At 38.3% G+C, this 15740-nt stretch overlaps 1 protein-coding gene and 1 long non-coding RNA gene across 5 annotated transcripts in view; both read right to left on the bottom strand.

The window, feature by feature from the left end:
* Nucleotides 1-11833, bottom strand: part of LOC122526419 (hemicentin-1-like) — a 189181-nt gene extending 177348 nt beyond the window's left edge. For all 3 annotated transcript variants that reach the window (XM_043649812.1, XM_043649813.1, XM_043649814.1), the window contains exon 1: nucleotides 11454-11833. In XM_043649812.1, coding sequence (XP_043505747.1) covers nucleotides 11454-11511 — 58 coding nt within the window. In that variant the 5' untranslated portion in view covers nucleotides 11512-11833. The remainder of the gene's footprint in view (nucleotides 1-11453) is intronic.
* Nucleotides 11834-11928: 95 nt separating this feature from the next.
* LOC122526334 overlaps nucleotides 11929-15740 on the bottom strand; it is a 4207-nt gene continuing 395 nt past the window's right edge. For both annotated transcript variants that reach the window (XR_006306027.1, XR_006306026.1), the window contains exon 3: nucleotides 11929-12333. This is a non-coding gene — a long non-coding RNA (uncharacterized LOC122526334). The remainder of the gene's footprint in view (nucleotides 12334-15740) is intronic.

Here is a 15740-nt window from a genome sequence, read left to right as displayed (position 1 = left end):
GAAAAAAAAAAAGAAAGAAATGAAATGAAAGAAAGAGAAAAAAAATATCATTCATATCTCCCAATCATTTTGATTCAAGTTGGAAAAAAGAATAGAGGAAATCGGGGAAGGGGGGATGGAGAGAAAAAAAAACTATCAGAAAAGGACTCGTTGAATAATAACGAGAAACATCGTTGAAAGACGACGATGACGACGACGACGACGACGACGACGGGAACGTTCATGAATTTGAACGTTAATTTTACAGTTTCCCCATCGTTTATATAAAGAAACGTTAGGATTTATTAAAAGAACGAGGAATAAAGGATTGCTCCGTTGTAGGAAGAATAATAAGGTCTTGAAACACGTTAAACGAGCCAGGGAACGAGCTACGACCGCCTCCAACTTCGAACAATGTGCGATTCTAGTCGGGGAACTGTTTACATTCGGCGCTGGTACGAGAGGCTATTTTCGAGCCCGTGTGACCGGAACGGTTAATCATTGGAACTAGTTGCAATGAAGTAAAACATTCACAGTGGCCAAATATGTGAGCGCGATAACGCGTCAGTCAATTTCTCCAATCAAGAAGATTCGGAAATGTTTCTAATCTACCATGCGAACATTTCCGTTTGTAATTTCAATTCCGAAGAATTGAAAATTCAATAGAAGTATCCTAAAACAGAAACGAACGGAAATTAGACGTAATTAGAAAACAAAGTGAAATAATATCTACGAAAAAGGATTCGTAATATTTCCCACAAATTCCCCATGCATAGAGCTTTCTCACTTCGCGTTACTTGTTTCTTTTTTCTCTTCTTTTTTTGGGGCTCCTTTTAACGTCTTTCGAAGTTCAGGTCAATGCGATCGAACCGAGCTGTCATAAAGCCGGATTCTTGGCTTGACTTTTATTGATGAAGGTAACGAGAAAGGAATTGAAGGAAACAGGAATCCAAACTCCCTTCTTGGGAATAACACACATATGTATCTCGGCGTGGGTTTCATTTCGGGTAACGTATACTAACGAGCGTACCTAAAACGTGACGTTCGTTAAATTAGTAATACAAACGATGGAAATAATATCAGAGCTAAATACTACCATATATATATATTTGTATAAAACTTACAATGACAACAAATAAAAGACTCGTTTGCTACGGACGATGCGCATTCGGTTTTGTAAATAAGTTTTGGATAAATTGACGGGACGTGTATTGACATCTCTGTCGATAACGAACGACGTATGAACGAATCCTGCAAACGACGAACGATAGCTCGATTTATCTTTAATAGACCAGAGTCATGGTTATTCGTTTTAAAGGGTCAAATCGATGCATCCCGATATCACTAATTCATATTCCAACATATAATATATATATTTTCTATTTTACTCGTATATTCCATTTTCAAATTTGTCGTTCTTAATGAAAATGAGGAATTACATACATCGAGAAATTGTTAGAAACGTATCGAATTCCATGATCTTTCGATCTCTTTGTTTTCTCTTAGCACGAGCTCTGATAAAATCATTTTCGAGAGAAGAAATTCAAGGAAACGGAGAAAGGAGTTGTGTTTGAAAAAATTTCATCGTCTCGGCGATCGTTCCTTCGCACGAGTTTCAAAGGAAAGAAGTCAAGAAAAGCAACCCTGTACGTTTCCCCGAACGTATTACGACTGCGTGAACGTTGGTCGAGCTGGCGGACGCGCTCGTGCGCGCATATCTGTGCACGTAGACTCGTAGATACGTGTCTGCAGGAATTTAATTAGGCGAATACTTGAGAGAGAGAGAGAGAGAGAGAGAGAGAGGAAGAGAGGGATAGAGGAAGAGAGGGAAAGAGTAGTGCGCTAGTAGTAGCTGCACACGATAGATTTCGTTCCGTGCAAAACCGCGCCTCGAAAGTTGTGCACCGTGACGTGGTGGCCGTGCTCGTTTCAGTAGCGGAAACCACTCGACTACTTAGCGTTCTTTAATTAGCGTGGAAATACTACTTTGACTTTTCGCGAGTTCTTTTCGCGACGAATAAGAGAGGTAGACCACGGTGTAGTAGAGGAAAACGCCTGCTACCGGCGTAGAACTCGGCATAGGTGAGTGAGCCTTACGTTCATCTTTTTGCGCGAGTGCGTTACGGTGGGGGCGGGATCGTGGTAAACACGTCTCGTAGGAAGACTCACGTTCCTTACAAACTTATTCGCTAGGTTGTAAAGCTTCGAGGCAATTCGTGCTTATCACCTGGGTATCACGATTAGAAGAGGTTCGTAACTTAGAGTTGCTTTCTCATAGAGTAGATAGGTTAGCTACGGTTGGAAGGAACTTTAACTGATGCACTCGGCGTGCATTCGGTACAGACACGAGCAATACCGATTAGCAAATCGTAATCACGCGCACCTTAACCAAGCGACGAGGAGAGATACATTCGAGAATCGCTTCGACGGTGGTCCCGATTCGATCAACGAACCACTCACTCGTCCTCGATCGTTTCACCCCGAGCACAATGCACGAGAATTCATATCCGTGGGAAGCATCGAAAGGAGCACACTGTTCGACCCACGAGCCTCACAAAACCTTCCTCGTCCTGTGAATACATGTTTACCCTCGCCCTCGTCCTCGCCCTCACCCTCGCCCTCGTCCGTGCCTTTACCCTTTCCTTTTGCCAATGCTTTCACATAGTACGCGTGTATCGGCCCAGCTGTACGAGTGTGTCTGGCATGCCTTCGTTAATTGCCAGTTCTCCAATCATAGAATCCCGTTTTGCCCATTACCTTCCTCTACTACTTATCTATTTACCTTTTATAATTCGATTCGTCCTCTCCTTGTTACTTTACTTTATCGAGTACTCACGAAACTCATGCTGCCGCGATCAGATTATCCTTATTCTCACATTCCACCGTTCACCTAACTTCAATATATCGAAATTTAAATGTTAAATAAATCTTCCTTCGAGCTAATGAAATTCCAAGCACTTTCTCTGTGCGACGAGGAAAATACAAAAATAAATAAATAACGACTAAGAGATGACGACGTAAGTTTGCGATCTTGTACTTTGTTGCCATCTCGACGCGTTGCTAAATTATGAATGAAAATATAGCTTTCACTCCCGGTACCCGGTAGGTTGTGCGTGATCTTCGATGAAAATAGGGGCGGGAAACGAGGAAAAAGGGGGAGAAAAGGATAGGAAACAAAAAGAACGGAAAATAGTAGCACCGGCGTTTGACGATGTTAAATATTTACGAGGCTGAGTGAATAAGGATAGACTCCTTTAAACTTCCATTTCCTTTCTTTTTGAAAAAGAAAGCTGATGTTACAGATCAAACGGAACATAATTAGATAAAAACAAAGATATGTTGTAATATCAACTAACCCATAGTCGAGGAAGGGATGGCGTACGTACGTGCATACCTACAAAGATAAAAATTAGATTTAATAAATTTCTTTATCGCTTTACTTTTAAAGGCTTTCACGGGTTACGAACAATTCTTGTTCGCGAAAATATTCTCCTCCCAATTAGACTTCTTTTCTCTTCTCCGCGCTCTTCTTTGTTTTTTCGTTCCCCCTTTTCCCCCTTTAGGTAAAAAGCGTTGATAGGTATGCACCCGTTACCACCCTTTTGCCTCGAATTCAATGGAAAAGTTGAAACGCTTATTGGATTGAACCGGACCTCGACCGCAAACAAGATCGACAGGGAATGAGAGAGAAAGAAGAAAGAACGAAAGGAAAATGATAAAAACGGAAAGAGAAGGACAAAGAGTATATCGTTGAAAAAGTTATCGATCATCTTCGGGTTTCTTATAAAATCGCATGAAACGTTATAAATAATATATATATCTTGTATATTATAAATAGTTCCACGGTTTATAGTGTTTCGTTCTACATAATCCTGAAAAGTTTAGAACTGGTGGATACTTGACAGAAGAGAAACGCGTTCGGATCGTTGCTCCCACCATGCCTCAAATCGTCGATTTTCTTCGAGCACGTTACCTCACTCTCTCCCTCTCTCTTCCACTCTTTCGGTAAGAACGTCCGCAAGCTCTAATTAGATCAAAAATTAAACTCAAGCCCGTCGATTAAAATTGTTCGCAACTCGGAAGAGGATCGTGTAAACGATCGGGTAGGAGTAGTTGGAAGAGGCCTGATTAATAGTGAGACCCGTCCCACGCACACACACACACACACACTTCTAACCCGGAGGCGAACGACGTCTTTTTGCAAGGGCACCACGACCATTCTTCTCATCCCCCGATGTTCTCTACCAACTATCGAGTCTCGTTAATTAAAAGTTACCTAATAAACCGCGCTCCGCGTGATTTCGTACCATCTCCCATGACGATCTATTGTCCGCCATCATGTGGTTTTCTTTCGTCACCTTCAACCCCCAAGATATATATATATTACCCCACCAAAAATAAATTCACTTTCCAAACCTGTAATATCCATTATCTTATGATTTCTCTTTTCGTTCATTCATTTATTGTCATAAAGAAAATTAAATGAAATATAACGATGTTTATAAATAAAATAATTTATCGAATAATTGTCTCTTCGTAATTTTAATTTAACACTGATGTAAGTACGATTAATTATAATTATTAACTAAACGAATATAAAATATATGAAAAACGTGACTTGTAATAAATGACTATACTATGAACTTACATCGATAATATTCATTACTTACTACTTACTTCTATCACATATCTACATTATAAAACACTTTGAAAAGATTTCAATAAAATTATCATAATAATTATATATTGTTTTTAGGATATAATTTAAAATAACAAATGTTTGAAATACACGGATAAATATTTTAAAAATAATAACATTGAAACATTATAGAAATGATACTGAATGACTATTGTCTAATAATTTTAGGATTCGAAATGGAAGAGATTGACATGCCTATACTTACTCGTACCGGTAACGATGAATCTAACGCAAACATTTAATGTTTTTTTGTTGGAAATAGAAATAATATATAGGAAAATAAATTCGAAAGAAAATTCACATTTGCTTTCGCAATTTGAAAAAAAGGGAGAAAAAAAGGGAAAGAGAGAGAGAGAGAGAGAGAGATTGAGACGGAAGAAGAGAGTAAATTGAAAGATAATACGAAAATGGTACGCTACCTGCGGTATCCTTGGTACGAAAGAGAGCGCAACGAACGAAAGCACCAACGAAACCCCGACTCACGAAACCCGTGCCAAACAATTTGCAATGCTGAAACGAAAAGTTGCAGAGCATCCCCTTCGGTGAGGCTTCTCCGTGTGAGACCACAGAAATTTGGAGGAATATATCCGGGATATCTACCGAGATAGCGATTGCTATACGTATCCTTTTCATGGTTTTTCTTTTTTTTTCTTTTCTTTTTCTTTTTTAACTAATGATAATTATCGAGTTGAACACAATTAACGTAACGTTTCTTCTTCCCCGAATTTAATCTCCATTTTTTTTAATTATTTTATTCTAAGACAAGCATATGCAAATGTGTTTTACCTGTACAATGAAATTTCTCAGGCGTATTGTTTTTCTTATTTCGAAATAATTGAAAATATAATCTTACGCGAATAGTAACGAATGATAAATATTATTCCATTAACTGTTTGTATTTAATTATTTTTATATATTAAATATATAATTTATAATATTTAATTAATAGAGTATTTAATAATACAGTATAATAATAACACTTTTAATGTGCTTAGTAATACGATCGTATACGTGTGCAATAAATTTTATAACACGGATAATACATAAGCCGACATTGCAATCCTCGTTTTACCAGCAACGTACAATGTGGAAATACAAATATACATGTATATATAAACAGTTGCTATAATACGTATAAAATAGAATTCAGACGCGATTGTTGGAATTTTACTGTAAGTCACGATAACAATAAGACTGAAAATGTTAACCATCGATACTTCCATTGAATCTTTTCTAATATTCATTGTGAAAAAGGGAATTGTAATCAATTTTATGAATAACCATGTTATACGATCATTCATTAACGAATCAATGTTTCATTCTTATTAAGTTAAATGCGAAGTTTCAATTAAACGTGTATCCTCGTACTGCTTGATAGTGGCATCTATAATTCCACACTCCCTTCCAACGCCCTCCTACGCCCTCCTACACTCCCTACGGTCGTTTCCATATTAATCACCGCGAAATAATAGCAAGGCGTCATTTGATCCTCCATTTTATCGTAAGCCTCTGTTAAAAGCAAAGCTCGAATTTCATGTTTTTTTTCTTTTTTTTTTTTTTTAACATTAAAGTGACAGAAAAACAATTGCTCGGCGGAAGAGACAAAGCGAATTAATATTTGAATTTGAGGTTAATCTTTTTTTAATTTACCAAGAAACGATTTGCCCTACTACTTTAGTGATTCATAAGGTAGGATCCAATACTGTGTGATGTGGATCGTGATAAATATTAAAATATGAGAGCAATTTAAATGTTCATTAGGATAGATCATTAGGAATGGGTCGTGAAAAATTATCCTTTTCTAAAATAATGTCTCGGCTATATAAAATTTAATAAAATCATATTCTTATTTATTAAAACGTTAAAATCGGGAACGAACCTATCGTTATGATGAACGTATAACTCACAATTAATTATTTGGATAATCAGAACGATTTTTGACATTCATAGATCGATTCTTCATACGAATAGGGGAATAATGAAAAGCTTTAATAACGGATTATAGAAATAGACAAAATCACGGTTTGAACGTTGAAGCAATCGTAAAAGAGTAACACACACGCACGCATGCAAGCACACACAAATATCTCGTAGGATACGAAATTCTCTTTGCGATCTAGCACAAATCGCGCTTTCCTACCGGATGCAAAAGTTATCGGGACCAATCGAGATAATCCCAAACGTCCCCCACGATACGAGAGAGAAAATTCATGGTACATCGAGGCTATATCGAATCGATACAATTAACCCTGGAAACCGCAGTGGGGTCACGTGCTATGTGACGCCCAATGCTCCGTAACATAATAGCGCGTTGCTCGTACGAGCGTGCAATTTTATTTCTCGAATTAAGGGACTATTTACGATTACCGTTATCTCCCTCTTTCTCTCTCTATCTTTCTCTATCTCTCTCTCTTTTTCTCTTTATGATACGAAACTATTCGTTCTTCTTTTTTAATCCACGACATTTTGACTATGAGTATCACTCGACACGAAATTTCATTGCTGAGAGGATACGCAACAAGTTCAAGTACCGGTCGACGAGCATCTCATCGCAATTTATTAACACACAGTGGTGGACATAAACGTTTTTGAAGTAGGTACTCTCCTTGTCGCCCTGTTTCATAACCATATGTCCTTTCCTTCGTTTTTTATTTTTTTTTTACTCCAACTGAAAATATTCCATTCAATATAATTTCCCTTTTTAATTTAATCCCTAAAGTTTGTAACGATTAATGCTACTAATTTTATTTACGAAAAAACGTTTGTCGAAAGTGAACAAAAAATCGAGATTGTAATTCGCCGTTTAACCAAATAAAGTTAAATAACGTTGCTTCCATCCGACGTTGTATCCGACGAATCTAAGCGAAACTTTGCTTCCGTACTTGAAAGGTTTAATAAGACTCCCCGTGCTGTTACTCGTAAGCTAGCGATTCTTACGGCAACATTCAACAGCCCTTCCTCTTTCCCTTCCTCCCTCCTTCATTATCCTCTTTCAAATGACAAAGTTTCTACCTTTGAAGAATCACTTCATCGTATTACTACATCGCTTATCAAACTCTTATTAAACGTAGCGTTGTCTCGATAAGAAAGAATCTAGAATAAGGCAGCTTGTTATAACGATGAAACACTAACGTGACTATTTTCACTACTTGGTTGTTAAAAATATTTCACTTGAACCGTGAAACACCTTATTATGATTACAATCTATACCTACGAGTCGCGTTATTTCTATTTCGTCTTTCTTTATCAAAAATTAGTCCAATTAAATAATTAATTTAATAATGATAATTATCTACGTGATCATCGGTAATATATTTGTGTAGGATTCGTGAAAAAATTGGGCCGTTAGACTGACGGGACTCGAACCCGGATCTTCCGCTTTTCGGGCGACTGCTCTTTAACCATTGAGCTATCCAGGGCCCACCGTCCAATCTCCTCACGAATGCCTATTTAAGTGTTTGGCTTGGAGGCGCTCGTATCCCACGTTTGTTTAATTTAACAACATATATACAACAGGGAATCCTAATTTGATTTTCGACGCAATCCAACCGGTAACCCATGCTAAGCTAATAAGAATATATTTATAAAAAAAAAGAAAAGCAAGGTACAGAGAGAATCGGGTATATTTAAAGAAGGGAAGAAATGAAAAAGGGAAAGGGAAAGGGAAGGGAAGGGAAGAGAAGAAGACCGTAAAAAGAGGCACGTGCCATTGGTGAGGAAGAAAATCGCGAACCTGACACCAACCACCGGCTGTCGTAGTCCGTATGGCGAACATAACACCGCATGATCCAAGTGAATCGAAGGAGACAAAGCTTCCCCTATTGCCGGAAGGGGAACTCGTAATTCTCGAAAGCACGCCTGACCGATTTTATTGCACGTGCTTACATACCACTTTCTTCTTCGCTCAGCAACGCGTGCCATCAATCCGATTACATAAAAGGAAGAATTGCGACCTAGTAGGTTGCACGATCTTGACTCCTTTCACTGACCTTCTCAAATTTTTTAAAAGATATTATTATGTTTACTTTCTCGTACGTTACGTAATCTTCACTCTTACTATCGCCGATTAACAACCACTAAATCACAGTTTTTAAGAATAATACCAATTTGCTATGATTTCGCGTTCTTTTTTTCAAATCGTTATATTCACTGTTATCATAGATGAATCATCTTCCATCAATCATTTATACGATTTATTTTTGATAATGTCGGAAACGTTTGGGACACCGGTTAATAATTCGCGACGTTAGCTTTTTTTATTTTATTATTTCTTTTTCACAAGTCACAGTTTTCGTAGATTATTTTTCCCTCTCGCTTGGAAAATCCCCTATTGCTCGGTCGGTGGCTCACAAAACGAAGTATATTTTTTGAAAGAAATTTTGGTATATACTCACGGATACCGGCGAATATTATATCATACCCACGGCATGCGATTGAGATTTAAAGTTCAGCACGTTTATTAAAGTCCATCAGTATTATGGGACGAAAAACGTTATTGTTCGACAATAGACATTATAATAGGTTATCGTTATATATCACCGTGCGAAGAATATCATCGGCACACGCACTTTTACTCGTTTTCTGGATCTCCTTTTTTTTTCTTTTTTTTTTTGAATTTTCCTTTCTTTATAGGGGGATGTTTGTTGTTTGTCATTTATTCTCGTGTTATTTTTTTCTCATATATTAAGCTCAACAAATAACACGCAAATAATTGAATACAAGTCAATAAGTAACAAACGTAATAACAGTGCACATGCAGAAAAACAGTATTACGATTAATAGCAAACGTCGTTCGTTGAGTTGTACAACAACGAAAAAAAGAAAAAACAAATCAAACGTCACTTTTTTCTGAAGAGTAATATAAACGTGTACGTTATATACATACATATATAAAAAATATACATAATTATGTATACGTAGCGATCATAATGATCACGTATGTGTATGTGTTTATCTATATGTGTGCTTACAAATTTGTTCTTGTGTAGAATTGTGCTAACGGTTGCAAGCAGGAGTTCAAATTGACGCGTCAAAAAGTGGTAAAAGGTAGTGGAGATTAGGTGAGGACGGATCGAGAGAGTGAAAACGCGTTTGCACCGAGTTTTGTTATACCGACGCATATGTTTCGAAGCGTAAAAGTCATGTACGTCGAGGAAACGTGCCACGTATATACGAACGTATGAAGAATAACCTAGGATTCGGTCGTTTAAAGCTTCGTCGAGTTGCCGTATACAATTTTTTCCTTTTTCCTTTTTTTCTTTTTTATTTTTCTTGTTTTCTCTATATTCTCTCCTCCTCTTCTTTATTTCTTTCTTTTCTATTTTTCTGCCTGCGTGGAAAAAAAGCAATCCGAAAGAGCAAAGAAACGTATTCACGATGACGTACATACGACCTGGGTATCCACACACACACATACACACACAGAGACACATACACATATATATATATATAAATATATATGTGCTTTCCGAAAACCTTTTCGTTGACACAATCGTATCCAAAGGCTTATATTTCAGAGATTGCAAAAAATTAACGCGCACTAAAAAGCAGAGTTCTTAATAATCATTTTTATTAATCAGGTGCTCCTCTCTCATCCCCCTTTTCTCTCTCTCTCTCTCTCTTTCTTTAATCTTTAAATAAAAAGCGCATCTCTATTATCTTAAATAGGTAGAAAATGAAAACGTTAACAGTAATATACGTTGAATAGAAAAACCTTAACGAGCTTTATTGAAAATAAAATACACATCGTGCCAGGAAACGGAATTACACGTTGAAGTAGTAACACGAGGCTTAATCGTTTCTGCTTGAGAGAGAGAGAGAGAGAGAGAGAGAGAGAGAGAGAGAAAGGTGGAAAAGCGAACGTTTGTTTTTCTCGAGTGAAAATCACGGAAAAAAGGAAAGGGTAAAAAGTGCGGAGGAATCTGTTTCGCATGACGGATAACCGAAGCTCCGCATGGAAAGTTCGTTAGCTTAAAAAAGCTTCAGGGCGGGGCATAACTTCGGTAAAATAATATTGTTGTTTTTAGGACGTTCAGAGCACCGTCATGATTAATGGACATACCTCGACAATGCTCTTTCTCGGGGATACCAGAAAAGCCATGTATTTGAATTTCGACGCGCGAATTTCTATCAAAAGAGAAAAAGAAAAGGAGAGAGAGAGAGAGAGAGAGAGAAAGAAAGAGAGGAAAATACGGCATAATTGTCACAAAAAACGGAATGCTATGGTATTAAAGAATAACCAACGATATAAGAAAAATATATACATTGAAATACAATAAATGCACATATAAATATATATATATAATATGTTTTATCTGGCTAGTGAGTCGAAAAGAAGAATAAGAGCCGCGAAATCGGGTAAAAGATAAAACTTTGCGCGGTGGTTGAATACTTTGATCCGATTTACCGAGAACAATGGATGGAGAATAGTTTCATCGTTCGTGAAAGAAAGACGCGATGGAAAACGAACGTTAGTAGTATTAAGGAGAAGAAAATGGAAAGGGTAGGAAGAGAGATAAAAAAAAAGAAGAAAAAGAATAAAAAGAAGAAGAAGAAGAAGAAGAAGAAAAAGTATAAGTAACGAGTTAACTAATAATTAAGGAGATAAACGAGTCTAATGTAAAAGTATAAAAGTAGGCAAGTATGAAAAAGAAAAAAAAATAGGGGTGGGTACGTATCGTAAAAGGGGGATCGGAAACGTATAAAAAAATGAAAGAAAGAAAGAAAGAAAAAAAGAGAGATAGATAGTTAGAGATAGAGGAAGAAAACGACTGACCTTGAGCTCGTATGGTCGTTAGGACGGCGACGAAAACGGCGAGGGAAGGACACCGCATCTTTCTTTCCACCTTGAATCCGTCGTCTTTCCTCGTCTTTGGTTCTCCAGCTTCTTGGCGAGTTTCTCGCACGATCCCGGACGATGTCACGCGCGCGGACCTGGAAGCCCGCACGCTTTCCCGGCGACGCGTCTTCTTCTCGCAAAAGGGGAGCTTTTCTCTCCCTTCCGACGTGTCGTAGTCGTCGTCGTCGTCGTCGTCGTCGTCGTCGACGTCGTCGTCGCGCGCGCACAAGAAACCAGACCCAGGAGGGAGAGAGGAAAGGTGTCAGAGAAAGATGGAGAGTGAGAGTGAGAGTGAGCGAGACAGAGAAAGAAACAGATGGAATGATAAGGGAATAGCAAAAGAAGAAAAAATACACACTCCGGGAAATAAGTTTGCTTCTTTTTCTTTTTCTTCTTCTTCTTCTTCTTATTCTTTTTCTTCTTTTTCTTCTTTCTTCCCTTATCGACTTTCCCGTTACTCGATCGGCGTATTTTTAATAACGGATACAACACGAATCGATACCAAACGAATGATCTTACGTTCGTCACTCATAATCACAAGTTACTATCCATCATCACTCTCTTCCATTCCCATTTACAGTTTACCACGCGACGAGGTAAAAAAACCAAAAGAGAGTTTTCTTTTTTCTCCTCCCTTATAACACGGAAAAACAGACGAAACAACTGTCTTTCTCTCTTTTTTTCTTTTTGTTTTTTTTTTTTTCAGCGAGTATTATGTTCGTTCATCTCCGCACGATCATCATCATCATCATCATCATCATCATTATCATCATCATCAACACCGGTCACTTTACAGTTGTCGAATTTCTTCTTCGATCTGCGAAATCGAGAAACAACCAACGTTCGTAGCTCAATCGTTGAAAATAATTTTTCTTTTTATTTTATTTTCTTCTTTTCTCTTCCAATAACAAAGACGAGTTTCCAAGTTTCTTTACGGTTCCTCTCTCTCTCTCTCTCTCTCACACACACACGCTCCTTCTTTTTCTTCTTCTTCTTCTTTTCTCGATTCGATGCTCGAGAGAGGAAAGATCGGACGTTTGAGGATTGTTGTTTTCGCTGTTGCGAATCTTGTCAATGGTTTGTTCGGCAGGCAAGCAAGCAAGCAAGCAAGCAAGAAAGAAAGAAAGCAAGCAAGCAAGAAAGCAAGCAAGCAAGTAAGCAGGCAAGCAGACAAGAGGATAGGACGAAAAAAAAAAGTTTGGATAAGAAAAAAAAAAAGAAAAAAGAAAAGTCGGTAAGTATAAGGGAGGAAAAACGAAATGGTAAGCAAACTCGATGGGCCAAGGAAACTTGTTCTCTGGTCCCTTAGCTCTCTCTCTCTCTCTCTCTTTCTCTCTCTCTTCAGGATCGCGACGACCTTTCGTGCGCGAGAAAACTCGAAAAGAAGTATAGTGAAGTGCGGCTAGGGAGTAGAACAAGGCAAAAGATATAAAGCAAAAGAAATAGCGGGCTAAAAGAGAAAAAGAAAAAGAGAGATAGATAGAGAGAGAAAGAGAGAGAGAGATAAAGAGGAAGGATGACAGTTTTTCCCTGAGGACGACGTACACGAGGGCCACGAGAAAGAAAGAGTAACGGCAGAGCAAAGAGAGAGAGAGAGAGAGAGAGTGGGAAAGCGATAGCAAGAAGAGAGAGTCAGTTTGAATGCGACTCGCACTTGAATACCGCCCTAACGATCCGACCAACCGAATTAGGACTCGACGAAGCGCGTTCCCTCTTCTTCGCAAACAGATCCTTTCATCCTCCTAACCCGATCCTGGTTTCTCGAAAAAGCGAGGACTTGCGCAACAACATCACGGCGACAAATAATTTCGTCTATCCGTCCAGCAAGTCCGTTCATCTTTTAAAAATCCTTTAAGATCGTCCAGGAACATTGATCGATGAACCTTGCCATGGTCGTTTGCGGTGACCTCATTCCATCGACTTCCTTGTACCTTCTCTCGCAGCGTCTTGCAACGCGTAATCGAATAAAAGCACTAAATGATTAATTGCAATACTCTTCCTCTTCATCTCTCTCTCTATCTTTCTTTCTTTCTCTATCTCTATCTTTTCCTATCGTCCCTTCTCGTTCTAAATCTCCTCTCGTCTTTACTTGATCTTTCTTAGCGAACGAGCGATATCGTTCTCTCGCTTCTGAAGGACCTCTTTCCAGAGAGAAGGCAACCTATTCTCGAATCGACCTCTGCCTTCTCTCAAGAAGTTTTATAATTCGATAGTCCACCCTTGCTATTACGTCGATACTTTTTCAAATAGCAGCAACAGCAGCAGTAGCAGTAGCAGCAGCGGAAGCAGAAGCAGCAGTAGACCTTTTGAAAGTTCGATCTACTATCGTATTATAGTATATATGTGTATATATATATATATATCCTCCTTTCGTCAACGAGATATAGGTAATAGTTGATCTTACATCGAGTCCAATTTTCCTATCCAATCTTTCTTACGATGAAACACTCTATCGATAATATTTTCGAATATTTTATTAGATCTCGTATGTAAACGTCGCGAAATATCTTTATTACATTACCATCTCTATTCCTTCCCACCCCCTAGATGATCGCTCGTTAATTGAACTCTTGTACTCGCATATATTACATTTCCGAAGGTTATTACTTTCTCCAGCCTATTCAAAGATCTTGAAGGTTCACACGAAGAACAGACATTAATGATCGATAAAGGAATCGTCCAATATCACAGATAACGTCGTCGATCAGCAATATCAAGAATTTCTATGGTAGAAGCAGGAATACTCGATGTTAATCGACACCGTTCTCGAAAACGAGTTCTACGATATTGAAGTTTTTCTCCAAAGGTACGAATAAAAGGGAATATATTAAAGTTACGTCATACGATGAGGAAAAGAGTTTCTCGTTTCGGCAGCGAAAAAGAATTTACGACTACCTCCTCCTCCTCCTTCTCCTCCTCCTCCTACTCTTCTTTCGATGATCGCGTATTCATGGTAAAAGCAACGGCATAAAAGCAACCTTCCACAATTTGCTTGAAATAAAACTCGCGCGTTTTCTTTCTCCTACCTTCGTTTTTTTGTTTCTTTCTTTTTATTTTTTATTATTTTTTCTTTTTTTTTTCAACGATGCTCCCGCTATTCTTAATATAATTGCATTTGAGAATAGGGGGGTTGGTTGGATGGAAAATGGTTACCGTTAAAAGCTCGTATTAAAGTCAAGCCTAAGGCTAAATATGCGAAAATTCAAAGAGGGCGAGAGCCGGCCAGAGAAATTTAAACAGAGAAACATGACCTACCACCAAACGAAGAAGTCATTGACTCTCCCGATTCGCGTTACTACAACAACCGCGAATAATCAAAAACCTCGAGGGTCGATCGTTGTCACACGATCGACATTACGATCGAATTACTTTAACAATGAAAGATAATACGATCAACGAGTAGTAGTCACTAAATATTTAACAAAATTAAAAAGAAAAAAACTATGTAATTAATGATCCCAGGGCGTTTCCTATCGCGTCCCTGTCATTTAACATCCCTCGCATGAAAATTTACGTACGTCCTGCAGATAGATGACAAAAAATGAGAGAAGCTCGTGAAATGGAAAAACGAGAAGAGAGACAATAATGTTCCGGTCATCGAGCTCGGAATCTCAATTACCGGATGTTCGATCATGGAAAAACTCGGCTAACTCGTTAAGAATCGCGATCGAGGATCGCGGATCTCGTTTTCTCTATCGGTCTTTTTCTTTTTCCGTTTCTTTCTCCGTTCGGTCTTTTGCAATAATCCCAGCGCGGTAATTCGCCGTCGAATAAGATTCGTACGAGAGTAAAATCTCTGATAGCGCGATAAGTCTGATCGAGTAAGGAGGGTCACGTATTGGCGAGGTTATCGACGCTTTCTCGATCGCAGAAGTGCCGTCGGAAAAAGAGAGAGAGAAAGAGAGAGAGAAATAGGGAGAGAAAGAGACGCGAGAAGTAAGAAGACGTAAAAGAGAAAGGAGGAGAGAAGGAGGATGAGAATACGTAAAAGAAAAAGAAGTAGTAGAAGTAGAAGAAAAGTGGAAAAGGGTCCCTAGGGAGCGGTAAACGTGGTAAGGGACCGCGTCGTTGGAAACTCGTCTTCGTCGTTGTTTCTTCTTCTTCTTCTTATTCTTATTCTTCTTCTTCCTCTTCTTCTTTTTGACGTTGTTCGTATATAAGACGAAAAAATATATCTCTTTCGATGATGCGAGATCCTTTTTTTTATTTCCGTTAGATCATAAC

Source organism: Polistes fuscatus, unplaced genomic scaffold (assembly GCF_010416935.1).
Source record: "Polistes fuscatus isolate 324 unplaced genomic scaffold, CU_Pfus_HIC Scaffold11, whole genome shotgun sequence".
NCBI classification, from domain to species: domain Eukaryota; kingdom Metazoa; phylum Arthropoda; class Insecta; order Hymenoptera; family Vespidae; genus Polistes; species Polistes fuscatus.
Note: the sequence above shows the minus strand (reverse complement) of the source record. Positions and strands in the feature narration are given on the sequence as shown.